The following is a 19,510-nucleotide window of genomic DNA, read 5'->3' on the forward strand; positions in this document are numbered from 1 at the left end:
GAGATGATGTGTGTGTGTGTTGTTTATATTTTTGCTTTGTTCAGCATAAATGTTTTGTGCTTGTACATTTTCCAAAGATATTTTAAGCCATTCTGAGTCAGCAGCACCTTGCACGTGGCTAAATGGCATTTGGGGGGGGAGCAGTGATTGTATATGTCTTCACGGTTCTAGAACTAACTCAATTCTAGTATTGCTACAGAAAAAATATTATAAACGTGAAATGCTATAAGAGAAATTCTATCCCCAAAATATTGGTAGCATGAAACATGCTAAATTTCTGGTCTAATATGCCAGGAGTCCTTACTGAGCAATAACAAGTACTTACTTGAATTAGAGGGCCAGGACTCCCGGTATTCACTACCTGCTTGAGTTCTGGGTGACTTGCCCCGAACCTGGGGAGTCACACAAAAATCACAAGAGTTATTATGATCAATGGGAGAACTTAACCAAGAAATTTAAATCATAAAAGTGTACCCTAAAATATATACTTTTCTACCACCTCTTCTTCCACAGTACAAAAATTGAATATACGTACCCTAACAATAATAATGTACATTTATAAAAGGCTTTCTAGTTTCCAATGCATTTTCTTTCTTTCTTTTTTTTTTTCCTAAGTCAGATTTTAGTTTAATTCCCAGTGCATTTTTCACATATTTTCTCATCTAATGCCAAGCTCATTCAGGCGAAATGGGGAGAGGAATAAGCAGTAGAGACCCTATGGGATCAAGAACTACAATTACTTAGACAGTTACACATTTGCTGGGAGCAAGAGTTATGCACTCCTTCCCTGGACTGTCTTCCATGATGAATAGGCAGCACCACTGAGAGGAAAACTGAAGAGGAAAGCAATTATAACCTTCAGCAGGGTTTTCATCTAAATTAAAATCCAAAAAAACCAAGCTTCCTCAGGAGCCTGCCTAAGAGACACACCGTAACAAGAGTTTACCTTTCTTTCTTGTTTCTTCTGTGCTTCCAGGACATGCAGGCGCTCCATGAGGCTAGAGATGCCCTGCTCCAAGCTGTCAATGGTGTGGTGCTGAGGATCATGGCCACTGAAGCTGTTGCGCAGGCTGCGGAGAGCATCTCGAACAAGCTGCAGGTCACTAGTCTGTGGGTAAAAATAAGGTGCTGTTGGCATGGTGAAGTGCCATATTATTAACCATGTCCCAACTGCTGACCTTGAGAAGATAAAGGAGAGAGGATTCCAGAATAGATCTTTCATTTTTGTGGAGCTGTGAACTGTAGGAAATTCTCCTCTGCAGAAGCAGGGCTACTGTATGCCCACTCATTCTTAATTTTTGATAGCAAGTGCTTCATACCTTTACACACACAACAGATGCAAAAATTAGGGACCTAGAATATAAAAGGCCTAGTCTACTGGCAATGGCTGAGCCACTCTTCTGATTTCAGCTAGAAGTGTCAGGGCTATATTCAAATCCTAGGAACCTACCCCTCTGTGGGTGATTGAAGAAGCTCCTTTTCCTGCCGTTGGAAGGAGAAAACCATTGCTTTGAGAGTTGTGACTGTTGTAATTGGTCACCTATATCAGGAAGAAAAGATGCTTGTTAAAGGGAGAAATCTAAACCAAGACGTCCCGTCTTACTTTTCTTCTCTACATTTATCACTTCCTATCATAGTATATGTCATAGTATATAATTATTTGTTTAATGGCTCTCTGTATTAAAATGTAAGCTTTATAAGTGTTTATTTTTTCCCTTTTGTCCACTGCTGTATCCCTAGCACTTGATACTTAATAGGCATTGCTGAATGTAGAATGAACTTTGTTTCCATAATAAAAAAAGAGCAACTAATAATTTTTGAGCCTGACTGTGCCAGGTGGATGTAACTGGACTGTATTTAGTTATTAATGTGATTTATGTATTCTTCATAATGACAACAAAGGCCACTATTATTTCCATTTTCCAGATGAGCCTTATTTCTAAAGCTCAGAAGCTAAGCTACTTAAGGTCACAAAGTGTAAAAGCAGTAAAGCTGGAATCTGAAACCGTATTTTCTTATCCTAGAACCTGTACTCTTAACCCCCTCACCATACAGCCTCCTAACAAACCAGCCTGTGCTACTGGTTCAGTTCTGGGTCAAAAACAGAATCTCTCTCTTTGCCTCACAAATGTGGGAGGGAGAACCCAAGTTCTAGGTTACCTCATCTGCCTCTCTGTTCATACAGTGAGCCAAAAGGACATCTTTGTGTTCTAGTTCCCATTCCACATCCACCTGCAAAAAAGAGACTAAATCAGAAAAGGATTTCTTCAGGCCAAAGGGGCAGGGAATTCAGTGGCTGAATATGTTCTGACCTGCTGGTAACTGGCATCAGAGAGTTTCCGGAGTGCCTCTTCCAACCTGGCCTGGTGCTGCTGAAGAAGGCGATCCTTCTGCCCAAGCTCCTTCTGCAACAGAGACAGCTTTCAGATGTATGACAAAACCAAGGACATTGGAAAGTTCACTCTCTCCTATGCAGTTTCCACCCGAGTAAAGTAGAACCTCAGGGGAACAGTCCCTTCCTCAAGCTATACCAGGAAGACTTTACACACTACAATGGTCTTACACAGTGTATAGTGGATTGAATTATGTCCCCCCCAAACTCACTGAAGCTTGAATTGTATCCTCCACGTTTTATGTATAGAAACTTAGCCCCAACTGGGACTGTTAAGAGGGTGGGAAATCATATTATGGTAATTGAAAGGTGGAGCCTTGAAGAGTTGATTGCATTGTAGGAACGTACAGTGAATGGATTAAAAATTGTGGTCGGGGCGTGGTTCTGAGGGCTTTAAAAGAAGAGAGAGGAGAGTCTATCTATCAAAGTTCAGTGAACTTTGTTATAAGCAACAAAAACAGACAAATACAGAAATTGGTAACAGGAGTGGGGTGTTGCTATGCAAATACTTAGAAATGTGGAAGTGGCTTTGGAACTGGGTGTTAGGCAAAGGTTGGAGGAGTTTGGAGGACTCAGAAGAAGACAAAGAGACAGGGAAAGTTTGGAATGTCTTAGAGACTGGTTACATGGTGGCAAGCAGAATGCTGATAGAAATACAGACTGTAAAGACCATTCTAAGGAGGTCTCAGATAGAAGTAAGGAGTTTACTGGAAACTGCAGCAAAGATCACCCTTGCTGTGAACTGGCAAGGAACTTGGCTCCATTGTGTCCACACCCTAGGACTTTGTAGAAGTTGGAACTTAGGAGTTGTGAACCAGAGTACTTGGCAGAAGTGAGAGCAGGACTGCCATGGAGACCCCGGAATTGTGGAACTCCATCCTGGGAGAGCTGAAGTGTGGCCAGAGACCAGGAAAGCTATAGGAGTGGAGCTGCCCAAGTACTTGGGGAACCAACCCCCACACCAGCATGCAGAGGACATAGAACATGGAGTGAAGGTACCTGATTCACCAACCTTGAGATTTAATGCCTGCCCTGCTGGGTTTTGGACTTGTTTGGGACCTGTTATACCTTTCTTTTGGCCTGTTTCTCCCTTTTGGAATGGGAGTATGTACCCTATGTTTGTTCCACCATTGTATATTGAAAGTAGATAACTTGTATAGATTTCACAGATGGGACTTTGAACTTTTGGACTTTTGAGTTGAAACAGGTTAAGACTTTGGGGATAAAATGAATGTATTTGTATATGAAAAGGACAAGAGTTTTGGGGGGCCAGGGGTGGAATGTAGTGGGTTGAATTATGTCCCCTCAAAACTCATTGAAGCTTGAGGGCCGGCCCGGTGGCACACTGGAGAGTGCGCCGCTTGGGAGTGCGGCAGCGCTCCCGCCGAGGGTTCGGATCCCATGTGGAGACCGATTCCCGCTTATTGGCTGAGTGCGGTGCGGGCGCAACACCGAGGGTTGCGATCCCATTGCCGGTCCCCGGTATGGGCGCGACACTGAGGGTTGCGATCCCGTTACTGGTCAGTAAAAAAGACAAAAAGGGAAAGAAAAAAAAAAAAAAAAACTCATTGAAGCTTGAATTGTATCCCTCACGTTTTATGTGTTAGAAACTTAGCCCCCACTGTGACTGTTAGGAGGGTGGGAAATCCTATTATGGTAATTGAAAGGTGGAACCTTGAAGAGGTGATTGCATTGTGGGATTGTGCAGTAATGAATGGATTAAAAATGGCGGTCAGGGCCTGGTTCTGAGGGCTTTAAAAGAAGAGAGAGGAGAGTGTGTGTCTCTTTCTCTCTCTCTCTCTGCTTCCACAGTGAGACCACTGGGTCACTATTGCCACCACCAGGTGGACTTTATTTAAAAGAAGAGAGAGGAGAGTGTGTGTCTCTTTCTCTTTCTCTCTCTCTGCTTCCACAGTGAGACCACTGGGTCACTATTGCCACCACCAGGTGGACTTTGGACTTTCCAGCCTCAGAAACTGTAAGCAAATAAATGTCATTTTCTTTATAAATCACCCAGTTCAGTGTACTTTGTTATAAGCAACAAAAACGGACTAATACACATCGCAAAGGATTCTTGGAAGAGTAAAGAGGAAGGGAACTACCATTTGTAGGGGGACCACTATGTACCATTCATGCTAGTTAGAGATAAAGGTAAGACTAGAACTGAAGTTTCCAGACTCTTAGTTCTGTGCTCCTTCTCCAACTGGTGCTATCTGTTCTTCAGGGCCAGTGAATCAAAGGACATAGGAAAAGATTTCCTTCCAGAAAGCAAGGATGAGCAACAGCAACAATGAGCTGTTCATAAAAGGTCAGATGCAAGTTATTTACAAACCAATGTTCATTCTTTGGGGGTTTTTTTTGTTGTTGTTGTTGTTGTTTGTTTTTTTGGCAGCTCGCTGGTATAGGGCTCAAACCCTGGACCTTGATGTTATCAGCACCACACTTTAACCAACTGAACTAACTGGTCAGCCCCCATATCAATATTCATTCTTACTTTATATTCTCCCAAGAGCCAGTTCCTTTCATCTAGCTTCCTCTGCAGATCCACCTGCAAGGATAAGAAATAATTCACTGGAAAGGAGGTATTGTCTTCCAATCCTCAAAGAAACTGGTTACTTAGTAACCAGAGTTAATGTTGGCAATTACAGTTTGCAGCAAAGAGAGGGCATGGTTATTGTAAAAACCCACAGCTTCTCTCCATTTCTTTAGTGAGATAATCAGACTGTAGAACCATAATTTAGCCTCAGCATCTCAGTGTCCTCAATCTTGTAGAAGGTCTCGAGGACCTTCCTGCCCAGTGTGGTGTGGGTTTTCACCTAGGAACAGAGATGAGTCTGATAGGGAATAAAAATAACTGCAGACTCTGAGGGTAGGCATCCCAAAAGCAAACCAAGAGAGATTAGAATGGCAGATGTAACAGCACTTCATGCACTATCCTATTCTGCTAGTGAGGCTCAGTGAGGTTCATTCATTTAACTCACGTTCTGGTTGTGCAGCTCATCTTTGTCCATATTTGCCCTCAGTAGTTCTTGTTTGAGCTGAAGAACAGATGTATCCTGCTGAGTCAATCTCTGTTGCAAGGCATCCTGGGGAAAAAAGCATACTAATTATTGTGGTATCAATTGTTCGATCAGCCAGTTATTACTAAAAGTTACTAAACCCTTTACTATGTATCCAGTATTGATTCTGCCAAACTGAGAGACATAACAGTCTTGCCACATGGGGCTAAGCAGAGGTATTTTGTCCGCCTTCAGGATCTAAAGAAAAATCCTATCCACTGTCCTATCAAGCTGGCTGAAACCTGATTTTTCTTCCACCTACTCAGTCCTACCCTGTACTTCACTCCTGACAACATGCTGTCCTAGAGAGAGAATGAGTGGCTCTGGGGATCAGATAGACCTAGATTCAAATTACAAGTCTACCATTTACTACTTCTGTGACACTGACCTTGGATGATACACTCTCCTTCTCCCACCGTGGGAGAAGGCTTTCTCATCTATATCTTGGGCATATAAATACTCAATCTAGATGAGGTCTTTTTCCTTCTACTTCTCTGCCCAGACCCCATTTCCTATAGGGATGGATCCTATCCCCGCCCACCACTCTGTTCAGACAGGATCCCTAGAATCACTCCACTCTGGCTTCTGGAGCCTTACTGCTTTCCTGCTTCCACTGACTTCCAATGCCTAGTCTGGATCAGATTGGGATTACATTTCCACTGCTCAGAACTGATGATTCCTCTTCCCAATGTGCTAGGATCTCACCAGCTTTAGGCTATTTTTCCCTCAGCTAAGACGCTCTTGGTCCCTACCGTGCCTAAGAAAAGGTGGGCTGGATACACTTACTTATAAGAGTCAGCTATCACACGTTCCTCCAACCATGGTGTCTTCAAATGGAACTAATGAATTGGGGCTGCATTCCAGTATACTTGTCCTGACTTTTCTCTCTTTACAGACTGCAAAGAAATGGTGAAGGCTCTGGAGAATGTGGGAGCCCATTTTTAATAATGTTCCCAGCCATGACAGTACATGGCAAAGGTAGTCTAAAAAACGTCCCTGGTGGGCCGAGCCCGTGGCGTACTCAGGAGAGTGCGGCGCTGGGAGCGCAACAGCGCTCCCGCCGTGGGTTCGGATCCTATATAGGGATGACCGATGCGCTCACAGCGCTCACTGGCTGAGCGCAGTGCGGCCGGTCTCAAAAAGGACAAAATAAATAAATAAATAAAACGTCCCTGGCATAAGTCGGTTAGAGGAACCTTTCCCAAAGTGTGCTACATGGGATGTGAATGAGTTGTGGGCAAAAAGGCTCTTCTGTGGTTGTCCCTGGCATTAGTCGGTTAGAGGAACATTTCCCAAAGTGTGCTACATGGGATGTGAATGAGTTGTGGGCAAAAAGGCTCTTCTGTGGTTAATAATTCTAAACTTTTTTTAAGCCAACCTCTTTATGACATACCTTCTCAGATCCTTTAATATGCTATTATTCACTGTGAATCTTCAAGCCTGTAGAGCATTTCTCAAACAGATTTGACTATGTAACATGTTTGTTTTTTGAAGTATTTCAAAGCACTAAGGCCACAGAATATACTTTAAAAAGTGCTGCTGAGTTACATTCTAGTCTAGCTTATAAGTGTGTGTGCAGGAAAGAGAGGAAAAGCAGCAGCTTAAGAACATCCTTTTCACTTCTAGGTATTTATTCAGCAGATATACTCCCACTTGGGTGAAATAACATATATTCAAGGTTATTAGCTAGATCACTGTTTGTATTGGCAAAAAATTGGAAATAATCTAAACTCCCATCAATAGGAGACTGATTAAATAAACTATCATACATACATATACTGAAACACTATGCAGTCATAAAAAAAAAAAAAAAGACCTAGACTGACTGGCCAGTTACCTCAGTTGGTTACAGCATGGTGTTATAACACCAAGGTCAAGGATTCAGATCACCATACTGGCCAGCCACAAAAAATAAAAAGACCTAGGAACATCTTTATGTATTGAAATAGAATGATCTCCAAGATATATTGCTAAATGAAAAAGCAAGATGTCAGGTTGTATTTGCAATATACTACTATTTGGGTAAATGTGGGGGGGGGGTAATGTATATATATTATTTACTGGTAACTGGTAAGTTTCCTCTAGGAGAGAGAACTAGGTGAGTGGAGGGACAGGGCTAGTAGGCAGACTTTCCACAGTTTATCCTTTCATACCTTTAAACCATATGAATGTTAGTAACTACTCAAAAACTAAGTAAATTACAATTTTCTAAAAAAGGATATTCTTTCAAACTGAAGAAGAGTATTTTATACATAGAGACAATCAAGGTGGCAGAGAGATAAGTTGCAGCACCATGAGTCATAACTACAAGAAATAAGCTTCAGCAAAGCAAAGGTATATTCCTCCACATGTCTCACTTCCCCTTCTTTTTTTTTTTTTTTACCTTTTTGTCTTTTTTCGTGGCCGGCAACGGGATCGCAACCCTCGGTGTCGCACCCGCACCGCGCTCAACCAGTGAGCGGACCGGTCTCTATATGGGATCCGAACCCTCGGCATCACAACCCTCGGTGTTGCGCCCGCACTGCGCTCAGCCAGTGAGCTACCGAGTGCGCCACTGGGCTGGCCCTCACTTCCCCTTTTTTACCAAAGCCTTTTCTTTACCACTAGCACAAGTCTGTTAAAGGCCTCCAGCAAATCCCAACTATCCTTAGTACCCAACTCTCACCGCTCACCAATAGACTACTTTATCTAGTAGAGATTTTATTTAAAGCATTAGATATCTTCCTTTTTACCTTTATGCCTTGTAAGTTTCTGGCTTCTTGTTTACATTTCAGCAGCTCCTTCTGCAAACCAAATATAGTTAGATCAGATGGTGGCATCTGGGTTGCTTCAGAAGCGTTACCTCATTCTGTCAGCAAGAAGACAAAACCTAGTTTACTATTCCACAAAAAATGAACCTTCTACTCAGGCAGAAAGCAGGTGTGGTCTAGTAAGCAGTAAAGGCTGACCCATAGAAGCAAGAACAGGACCCATTCCATCCTTCTCTGTGGCACCCAGGCTCAACTGCCCAGGTAGACAAGAGTCTTGACAAGAAAGAAGATACCCTGTATATTCCCATAGGCTCTCATATCTATATTTAGCAATCTGTATCAATGAGAACACCTAATCATAATCATCTTAATGCCTTTGACTGAAATGTATGAGCATATCTAAATATGCCTACCCCCCATGTCATTAATTATCTCAGCTCTTAATGTTCAACAAAGGGTACTTCTGATTCTCTAAGAGGTACTGTTTTTTTGTGGTCCAAACAAAAACACATTTCGTCTAATCATAAAATACTAAGTAACTAATCATATCTTGCAATAAGTTATATATATATATATATATATATATATATGATTGTCACTGCGAAAGAGATTTTAGAAAGGGAACACACCCATAACCCAGACTCCACTCTCTTCTTTTTCTATTACATCACATACTTTTTATTAAAATGGGGATTCTTAACCTGGACTCCACAGATATACTCAAAAGTTACCCTATTAAAAATTGAGGTCTGAGAGTATGTGTGCATGCACACATACATTTCTGGGGAAAGGGTTAATAGCTTTAGTTGTATACCTATGATTTTAAAAAAGCCAAGAACCACTGACCTAAAAGAATTCTGGGAAGTATTCATAAAAAAAGACCACACTGATATTAGATCCATTTTTTCTTTTAATTGAAAAAGAAAAACTATGGGCCGGCCCGTGGCTCACTCGGGAGAGTGCGGTGCTGATAACACCAAGGCCCCGGGTTCGGATCCCATATCGGGATGGCCACTGGCTGAGCGTGGTGCTGACAACACCAAGTCAAGGGTTAAGATCCCCTTACCGGTCATCTTTTTTAAAAAAAAAAAAAGAAAGAAAAAGAAAAAGAAAAACTATGAAATATTTCAAATATATGGAAAGATACAACCAATTATAACATAGATAACTATTACTCACCACCAAGATTAAAAAGGTGCTATCTTTTTTACATATCTGGGATGTATCTCTTTCAATTAAAGATATAACATACATACAGATACAGCTAACATCCCAATTCTGCATCCCTTTCCCTCCCCATATTACTGTCCTGAAGTTGGTATGTAACATTCTTATAATTTTTTTTCAAAGAGTAAAATGTACATGTCCTGACATACCTTTAGGTCCTTATTCTCCTCCATACTCTGATCCAGACGACTTTGAATTATAATCTGAATATAAGACAAAAAGAGATGTTTATGAACTTCACGCCTATGTTGTGAAGTTCAGAGGCCATTCAGTCAACAAATATTTACTGAGCATCTACTAGATTCCAACTCTGTACTATGGATACAAAGAACAGGAAACAGTTCCTGCTGTCTGTTGGAAGCATATGCCCAAGGTGCAGCAAGTAGATCAATACAAAGTTTAGAATCAGTATGTGTGTATGTTGGGTGCGGGGGTTGTGGTAAGGGGAAGGAGTAATGGCAAGAGATGAAGTTGGAGAGGAAAACAGGGGCCACATTATGAAGGGCCAGTGAGAGCAACAGGGAATTTATGAAAAGTTTTATGTAACGGAATGACAAAATGAAGTCTGCCTTTAAGGTAAATTATACTTGCTGTTTTACAGAAAATAGAGCAGGACAGGAGAGGAATCAGGAAAACCAGTTAAAAGGCCACTAGAATACCGGATGAAAGCCTGAATTAAGGTAATGGCTGTGAGAATGGAGAAAACTGGATGAAGATACTAAAAATGTAAACTAAGAAAACTTGGTGACTGATTGGATATAGAGGGAAGGGTCAGACAGGATTCAAGGATGATATGCAGATTTCTATTTGGGTAGATAGATAGGAAACATCCGGAAGGACAAGTAGTTTTGGTTGGGCAGGGGACAGAAAAACTGTTTAATTTAGGACTCACTGAAATTGAGATGCTTAGGGCCGGCCCGGTGGCGCACTGCTACAGTGTGCCACTTGGGAGTGCGGTGGCGCTCCCGCCGAGGGTTCGGATCCCACATATAGACCGGTTCCCGCTCACTGGCTGAGCGAGGTGTGGGAGCAACGCCGAGGGTTGCGATCCCGTTGCCGGTCCCGGTCTGGTACGGGCGCGACACTGAGGGTTGCGATCCGTTGCCGGACACGAAAAAGGACAAAAAGGAAAAAAAAAAAAAAAAAGAAATTGAGATGCTTATGGGAAATAAAAGTAGAGATAATCAGCAGGCAGGTGTATGTTGCATATACAGATCTAGAACGCCATAGAGAGAGCTGAGCTGGAAAGAAATGAGAAGCAGGTGGGAACTGAGTGAAGACATGGAGGCAGATAATACTGCCCAGGTGAATATATAAGACAGATGAAGGCCAAGAGTGGAATGCTGAGGAGCACCAACATTTAAAGCATAAGCAGAAAAAGAGAAGCTTCAAAGGGGACCTGAATATAAATTGCATGAGGGTAGGATCATAGGCCTGTTTTGTCACTACCATATCCCCAGCACCTTTGAAACAGTGCCTGGCACACAGTTGGCACTCAGTAAATATTGTTGGTTGAATGAAAGAAAAAAGAAAGAGTAGTCAAAAATGTAGGAGGAAAACGAGGTGAGTTGGAACCAAGGAAGTAAGCATTTCAAGAAGGTTGTGGTCAGAAGTGTCAAATGCTAAAAACAAATCAAATACATAAACCAGATTTAGGGTCTAGTCACAAAAGATGGAGCTCACCAGTTGTTCCTCGGGATTAACTCCTGGTTCACAGAGGGCCAAGGGCCTTTCCTGTTCATCTTCAGGTAAGGATCCATTGAGCAGTAAGGCCTGAATGACCACAAACGCAGAAAGAAACTTAACTCCCCATAAGATGATTTAGTCTAGAGTTGGGTTTGGTAAACTCATCCCAAATTGAAATCACAACCCAGCTTCTTCTAGAAATCTCCTTAGTAATTTTTGTTCCCTAGAGACTTCTAGTTGCTCCTCTTGGAACTAGTTCCATTGGTCAGGCTCATGCTCTAGGCCTCCTTCATTTCCCCGGACAACTGAATCCTCTGCTTCAAGGCCCCTTGGCACCAGAAGAAAATCTAAGAACAAACCATCCTTTCAGAAGTGACAGAAGACATTTCAAAAGAGCTGCTCAAACTGAATTTTACCAGCTGGAAAGTGATCTAAAAGCACTGTAGAATTATCTTGGCTTAGAAAAGTTTATTATAATTAATTCTTTGGAATACATTTAGAGCACTGACTTGGGTCTGTTTCGTTTTTGTTCGTTTGTTTCTTTTGGGGTTTTTTGTTTTGTTTTTGGCAGCTGACCAGTACAGGGATCTGAACCCTTGAACTTGGTGTTATAAGGCTGCACTCTAACCAACTGAGCTAACTAATAATTCTGCATTTTTTACTCCTTTAAGGCAACCTATATAAAACAAGAAGGAAGACACATTTTAAGAAGAGGCGTCTTCATTCATTTCAACTCCCCACACCAGGCTCCGTTTTCATTACAATATTAGTGGGTTAAGTGGACAGGCAGATTTACCCTGAAGCTAAGAAAGTTCCAGCCCCCTGCATGCACTGCCTGTAATATCTAATATTCATAATTTTGTAATCTTAAAGAAAGCCTCCCCAAATTGTATACTTTAGGACTACTAAAACTTGGATCCACCCCTACGCTGCAGGTAGGTCTTATGACACCTATTAGATCAATGAAAGGTTGAACAATGTGTCCCTATTTTATATCGCAATTCTGTTTCAATTCAATTCAAAAGAGTTACAGAAGTTAAATCCTGCTTCAATAAACATAACACAAATTCATCACAAATATTGGTAAAGAACATTTTAAAATTCAGCCAAAGGTTGATCTACCAAACACTAATTATAAAAATTTAGTAAATCAAATGAATTTATTTATCCCATGGAGTCATGGTGAGAGGTATAAACATGTGTAAGAAGCCTTAGGGCTGCAGGGAGCCAAAGGAGAACATTACAGAAATATCAAATTGTTCATGTTAATGCCTCTAACTAAGGCATGTTAATAAGTCAGAAATCCTGGATGTGGCTTAGCATGCAATTTGTTCATCACTGAAAGAGTTAAGAAGCTCAGTGGATGCTGTGAGCTCTTTTGTATTCCACAATGGAACTGAATTTTCATTGTGATCATGTGGCTGTGAATTAAAACTCCTCTGTTTGCAGAGAATATTAAGATGCTGACTTTCTGCCAGTCAATTCTCTTTTTTTCTGTCTATTCTGCCATCGCATTTCTCACAGACTAAGAAATGCAAACCAAACTGAGAGCCAAATGGATGAATATCTATGTTCATATAATGCAAATTATACTGAGAAAAACCTGGTTGGGTATAATCCCAAAGTTCTCCATGGAATACTTCCTTTTAACAAAGCATAAAAAAAAATCCATTAAGGTATTCTTTAATGGAGTGGCAAAAAAGAAAACCAACAACTTTCTTTAGGAATGTTTAGGCAGGAAACATTCTTCCAACCCTTCTCAGTTCCTGGGGCATACATTATGCAAATTGTTTTATCGCAACACCAATCTCCTTTTCTTCTTTAGGAACCTTTGTGTCCCCACCCTGGTGATGGCTGGTTAGGAGCACGCCCTCCACCGCCTGCCGGCTGCCACAGCCACACACATAATATGGGCTTTGTTTACGTGTCCATAAATATTTGACAATTCAGAAGCAGTGCAGTTCCCAGCACAAACAGAAAGAAATATTCCTAGGCAATTTCAGGGTCATCAGCACACTACAAGGCCTCCCCCAAACAGAGACAGATGCACAAAGACAGAGGATTGAGGGGGTCATTTTGGTGGGAACTATGTCAAGTGGGTCAGTCAGTCTCTGGGAGAATTTGCCGAGCTGCCGCTGCAGGTATAGGAAAAACCGAAGGCCCTTGTTGCTGAAGGAAAACCTATTCTACCTGATCATTATGTTTTGGCATCCACTGCAAATGCATTAGAAATGAGCTACATCTTAGCTAGACTCAAATAGAAACTTTGCAGCATTATTGGCTCTTACAGCCTTCCTGCTGGAGAATTCCTAGGAGAAAATCCCTGACTAATTCACAGTGCCATTCCTGGTGAAAGCTGCAGTTGCAGGTCTGTAGCTGTGCAAAGGGCAGATGCCCACCTGTGAAGCAGACTCAATAAGGGCTTGGTAGGGATTGGTAACGGCTCCTTGCCTTGTGGAAATCCTAACAGCTGTGCTATAAACAATAGTCCATAAAGTCCATTTAAAGTACTCACATATAAATTTTTCTGCTCTTTGTGTACTACTCCTTCTATCTAAACTCCCCATTCAACTCTGACCTCATGCAAATCTAAAATCAGTTTATTTTCAGTTGATACTAGTTACTTAAAGATAATGGCACCAAGGAAAAACCACAAGGGAAAGACCTACCTGTAGTCCTGATATCATTTTCTTCGCTTCCTCCATTTCTTTTTCTAAATGTTCTTGTTGTTCCAACAGCTGTTCTTCCCATGAGGTCTCCAGATAGGTTCCGGGACTCCCTGGCTGCCAGTCTCGGGATAGTGGAGAGTCCGTCTCCTCTACAAAGTGAAAGGAGGGAGTATAGTTCATGTTGAAGAAAACTGGTTTCCGGCAGAAAGCTTTCACAGGTTCACATCACCTGCCTTCTGAACCTGTCCTCACAGCACAAACTGGACTCTCCACCAGGTGGGGTTGTGAGACATAAAGAATTGGCTGTTAACTTGGGCTCCAGGCTCACAGAAGCATCACTTACCCGGGGAAATCTATCCTCTTTAAAACCCTTAGGAAGCAATAAGACTCCCTCCATGGAAGTCTTGGTATGGGACGCATAGATTTTACGCTTAATTCTCTAGAATTGGCATTCCAAGAGCCTGATTTTGCCAGGTACTAAGAGAGGAGCTGTCAGATACAACGAAAACAAAATTCCTGTTGGTCACTCTGGAGCTTTAGATGGAACATCTTGATTCGATATTCCTTTGACCATTCAGTCATAACTGAACCCTTTTCACATAAAACATTGTGTGAGGCACATAGAAAATAAACCAGTGAAAGCATACTTGCACAAACTCTTTAATATCTCTCCCTGGTTTTCTTTTATTTTCCTGCCCTTAGGGTCTCTTGGTTCTGGTTTCCTCATCTACCTATTTTATCCTATCTGACTGTATGCACAGCCATTTTATTTTATTTTATTTATTTATTTTTGTCCTTTTTGAGACCGGCCGCACCGCGCTCAGCCAGTGAGCGCTGTGAGAGCAGCAGTCATCCCTATATAGGATCCAAACCCGCGGCGGGAGCGCTGCTGTGCTCCCAGCGCCGCACTCTCCCGAGTGCGCCACGGGCTTGGCCCTCCACAGCCATTTTAAATGTCTTACAGACTACAGAAGGGTATAAACTCTATGAGTAAGTTTCTTCATTCATAAGACCAGTATAATAATCTCTCTGGGTTGTTGTGAAGATTAAATGAGGTAATTTATGTGCAGGGCCTGGTGGTGACTGGCCTAGAGCAGGCATTCAATAAATGTTCTCCCTTTCCCTTGCCAAGGCCCTAGCAGTTTCTGACTCAGTACCATGACTGACTTTTTGGTACTAATGCCAAGCATAGAGGGGGAGCAGAGTAAGGAAGAAGTTAATTCCAGTTTTTCTTCAGAGGGCTTCAATTTCATTATAACCCTATGGGTGAGTAAAATTCTATCTAAAGCTCGTGCTTTGCTTCTTCCATGCTTCCCTCTATGTTTATTTAAGAAGACGGAGAGCAACTGAGACAGAGTAAATAGAAGTCTAAACAAAGGAAAGTCTTTGTGTTCCTTTCTGTAGCCCTCATACCAAGACTGATGTAGACCTGCTCTCTATTGTATGTTCTCACACATACCTCAGCTCATATTATATGTTCCTGGCCCCAATTTAAATTAGGTAAGTATTGAAATTATTTGTATAAGGCAGAGATGATAAAAATTGTTTACTCGAGTAAGACTTCTGACTGTCCCAAAGTCACTTCCTAATTCACAGGCAGCAGGCTGAGGAAGGGCCTGTCTATGCTGCTGCAAGGTTTTTGACAGCTAGGACATCAGAAATGACATTCTTTAAGAAGATAACCACACTAATTGACTCAAAGGCATTAGGGCCCTCTAGAGCTGACCACAGAGAGGGAGAAGGCCAGGGAGCTTATAAGGCTGAGGAAGGGCCTGTCTATGCTGCTGCAAGGTTTTTGACAGCTAGGACATCAGAAATGACATTCTTTAAGAAGATAACCACACTAATTGGCTCAAAGGCATTAGGGCCCTCTAGAGCTGACCACAGAGAGGGAGAAGGCCAGGGAGCTTATAAGTAGACAGGAAGGACCTCCAAACTCTTCAAGCTGAAGGCTGTTCCCTGAGCCAACTCAGGCAGGCTGAGAGATAGTACCTGTTCTGTTCTCTATTCCCTCAGAGGGAATAATCACAAAATCTGCTTTTTCCTCCGACTGGGTTATAATGGATTCACTCTTTGCACTGTGGATTGGACTGGGTGAAGTCAGGCTGCGATCAAAGAAAAAGGAAAAGAAACAATTATTATGAACAGTTGTTTAGAAGCCAAATTTCCTAATTTATCCTAGAAACTTGTTCTTATTCATCTTACTCCTGATGCATAACACAGTGCCTGGCCAACAGTAAAAACAAATATTTGTTCAATGAATAAATGAAATGAATGTTGAATGAATGAATGACCCTGTCCTAGGACATCTTTTCTACAAAAAGGATGCCTTTAAGCCTAATTCATTAAGAGACTTACCAAAAAGATGGATAATTTCCATTTAAAGAACTTCACGTTTTGTGTTTTTTTTTTTTTACCTCCCCAACACCATCCCAAACCTGTTTGTTTTCTTTTTACCTCCACCACCACCATCCCCAAACCTGTCAGAGACTGATGCCAGTATATGTCTTAGTAGCTTCTGGAGATGAAAGGAAATCCTATTTCCAATTTATTGATCTCTCATAGACACAAGCAATATCAGCAGACCAGCTCTGGGCTGATCCCAAAGGAGTGGACATGGTGAGGGTGGTTCAGGGGGAGAAACTGCGGGAATGTATACAGTTCCAGTCTCGGCAGAGGGGCAGTGATATACCAAGAGTTGGGTTCGAACATGGTAAGACGGGCAATATGTCGAAAGGAAAGACCTGCTAGGGGATGGTGGAGTAAGGTTTACTTGATTTAATCCCATCACAGTTATTTGCATCGCTGCCACAATATTTCAAATTGTCATCAAAAACCTCTCAACGATTTTTTTAAAGTGGGCATGATTGCGTTCTAATAAAACTTTATTTATGGACACTAAAGTCAAATTTCATAAAAATTTTTTATGTCATAAAATATTCTTTTTTATTTTTTCAACAATTTAAAAACATAAACATTCTTAGCTCATGGGCCACACAAAAACAGGTGGTGAGCCAGATTTGGCCTGCGGGATGTAGCTTACTGACCTCTGATACAGATCATCTTTCCCAAACTTGTTTTCATGCTTAACATTACACTCAACAAGGAGATTCATATTACTGCTTGTCTTGAATCTCTTTTAGAAGTGTCAAAGAACAAAATTACAACAAATTTAGTTGAAGACCTCAATTGGCTTTATTGCAATCCTAGAATCGGGCGACACGTTATTCCATGAAATAGAATAAGTGTCCCCCCTTAACAATTCTTAAGTTCTTTTATAACTGCTAGCCTTGGAAGGAACTGTTCGGATTTTCAGGGAAAAGCAATTTTAAATCTCCGGAACAACAGCAAGTCTACAAGACAAGATGGGAATGTGAGGCTGATGCTTCCATCTGAGAGGGAAAAAGGAGTCTAGAAAGCCATTTCTCTTCGCACCCCACCTTGAGAACATCAGCACTGAAACAATCTCAGGGGCTATGGAGTCTGCAGGCCCAGCCCCCTCTCAGGAATTCTTTCTAAATTCATCACCCAGACAACAGTGAGTGTCTAGGATTCACTGACCCACTTAATGTGCCCCTGAGGTCTCCCAGGCTAATCCTCACAACCACCATCAGGAGTTAACATTTTGCCTTCTTAGAAACCAGTAAAAAACAAGAGCCAAGCACACATTTCAAAACCTGTTAAGCAGCCTGAGGGCTAGTGTCTCATCCTCCTCGTTGTCCAGAGTTTAAGGGTTTTGGTGGGAATGACCTCAACCGGTAATGCTTCTCTTCCTTCTTAGAACCACAGAAAACATTTTAAAGTTTTTTTGCTATTTCAGATTAAACAAAGTTGCTTACCATATCTGTAGATCTACAACATTAACAAGCAAGAGGGGTGAAGGGTAGGAAGTGGCAAGAAGTCGTAATCAGAAATGGTGATTGCTTTCTAGAACCCTCTTATCCATCTTTCACAATTTAGGCAATCTGACTTCCAGGACAACATGAATTAGCTGCTGGAAAAGCTCTCATCTAAAGGTACTACGCCATTCATAAGGAGAAAAGATTTATGACTGCTCAGGCCTCAGCATTTACCTTCTTAGAGAAATGGGAATCCAAATGCAGAAAGAGGCCTGTCACAGCTGCTCCTCTCTGAGAAATAATAAAATAACACTTTCTCAACTGACAAGGTGCTGTGGATGACATGTTCCCACCGCCTGCACTTCGCTGGACCACAGTGGGTATGTGCTAGACAAAAGGGGGTGCGGGGTGTGGTGTGAACCTAGGATGCTGGAAAACTGCTTTCCTAAAACCACAGACGCATGCTCAGCTCCACCTTCTGCCTCCTAAGTGAGTTGTCTCCCATAAAAGGACAGAAGGAGGCGGATGTCTGGATATCCAGCCCTGCTGGGGGAGTGGCAGAGCAGCCAAAGAAAAACAACATTTCTCTTTCTTGAATTGAGGCTGCCAATGTGAGCACAGACACAGAGAGGTACGACCACGAAACTAGGTGGCCAAGTCAAAAGAAAAAGGACCCGAGGGAAGGAAATCCTGAGGCACCTGCTGCCTCCCTAAGAAGCACCTCACAGATGAGGAGGTGCATTAAATCCTCTGCCTCAGGTCAGAGAAAAGTATTTTAATGCTAATTATATGACTCAGGCTTCTCCCCGATTAGCTTAAAAGTCCTATTATGAACAAATAACCCCCCTACTTGCCATGATAAACCTCTCTGAAGTCAGGGAATGACTGATTACAAATCAGGTCCAGCAGGTCTGACTGATACATTTCTTAATTCCCATAGGTCCAATATCTCTCCAATCTTAACTTACCCGACAAGCATCCCCCAGCGAAGATACTTCTAAATTAGACTCAAATCAATCTTTTTTAAATGGGTAATGAGCGATAAGGAAGAGTCCTGTCCCCTCCTGAAGTGCTCTCCCTTAGCAGAGACACCGACAGGGTAAAGGGCCACTACTCCTTCCTCAAACCCACCGTATTTTATAGTGACGATCCCAGGCTCGCAGCCTGTCCTCCCCAGGATAACGCCCCCACCCGTCCCCGTCTGTCTCTGGAAAACAGCATTCTCCCGTCCTGGCCCTGCTCCCACCCTTGCCCCCTACTTTCAAAGCCGAAGTGGCCTCAGCTCACCATTTGACTTGCGTCCCTCCCATGGTCCCCTCCTGGCTCCGGCTTCAGCAAGCCTGTTTCCCTGGGTGAAATGGGAGGCTGACAGTCACATCGCTCCCAAATTCGGGCATGCCTCCCCGCGCCGGGGGCCGAAGAACGACTCCACGGGCAGGCCAACTAGCAGAGCTGCTCGCCCGATCGCGGAAGAAAGTAGGAAGGGCAGAGGCAGGCGTCTGGGCCGCAGAGACTGGGAAGCTCCCGGGTGCGAAGCGCGCTGTCCCGGCAGCTCAAACCCTGCCGCAGCCCGGCCTCGGCGGAAGCCGCCTCCCTTCGCGGGCTGCCGGTCCCCGGCCCTTGCATCTCGGTCTCCACGGTCGCGCGGCTGCGGGCATCCCCCCGGGAGAAGGCATCTCAACCCATCTGCGACCGGGAGGCAGGCTCCCGGCGGCTCCGGCTGCGCGTCGAGACCCCGGCGGCGAGCGTGCGGTGATCCCGCTCCACGCCGCCGCCCCGGTCCCTCCCTTCCTCCCCTCCCCGCCCTTCCCAGGCTGTCACCCGCGGCAAGGCGGCGCTGGGCTCGGACCCAAGCCTGCGCTCGTTCGGCCGGCCGACCGCGCTGGGC

The 19,510-nt window shown here is 43.0% G+C and overlaps 1 protein-coding gene across 4 annotated transcripts in view; it reads right to left on the reverse strand.

Moving 5' to 3' along the window:
* The window catches only part of LOC103594395 (dixin), a 70,092-nt gene that overhangs the window by 18,403 nt on the left and 32,179 nt on the right, over positions 1-19,510 (reverse strand). For 3 of the 4 annotated variants that reach the window (XM_008577604.1, XM_008577603.1, XM_008577605.1), the window contains exons 6-17: positions 15,776-15,888; positions 13,784-13,932; positions 11,112-11,201; positions 9,578-9,631; positions 8,184-8,234; positions 5,374-5,478; positions 4,887-4,940; positions 2,313-2,405; positions 2,161-2,232; positions 1,451-1,540; positions 947-1,108; positions 326-392 (exon numbers count right to left, since the gene is read on the reverse strand). In XM_008577604.1, the coding sequence (XP_008575826.1) occupies positions 326-392; positions 947-1,108; positions 1,451-1,540; positions 2,161-2,232; positions 2,313-2,405; positions 4,887-4,940; positions 5,374-5,478; positions 8,184-8,234; positions 9,578-9,631; positions 11,112-11,201; positions 13,784-13,932; positions 15,776-15,888 (1,100 nt within the window). Of the gene's footprint in view, positions 1-325; positions 393-946; positions 1,109-1,450; positions 1,541-2,160; positions 2,233-2,312; positions 2,406-4,886; positions 4,941-5,373; positions 5,479-8,183; positions 8,235-9,577; positions 9,632-11,111; positions 11,202-13,783; positions 13,933-15,775; positions 15,889-18,909; positions 19,368-19,510 lie in introns of those variants that run through there. The other variant, XM_008577606.1, reaches the window with a different exon arrangement.

This window comes from Galeopterus variegatus, unplaced genomic scaffold (genome assembly GCF_000696425.1).
Source record: "Galeopterus variegatus unplaced genomic scaffold, G_variegatus-3.0.2 Scaffold1551, whole genome shotgun sequence".
Lineage (NCBI taxonomy): Eukaryota > Metazoa > Chordata > Mammalia > Dermoptera > Cynocephalidae > Galeopterus > Galeopterus variegatus.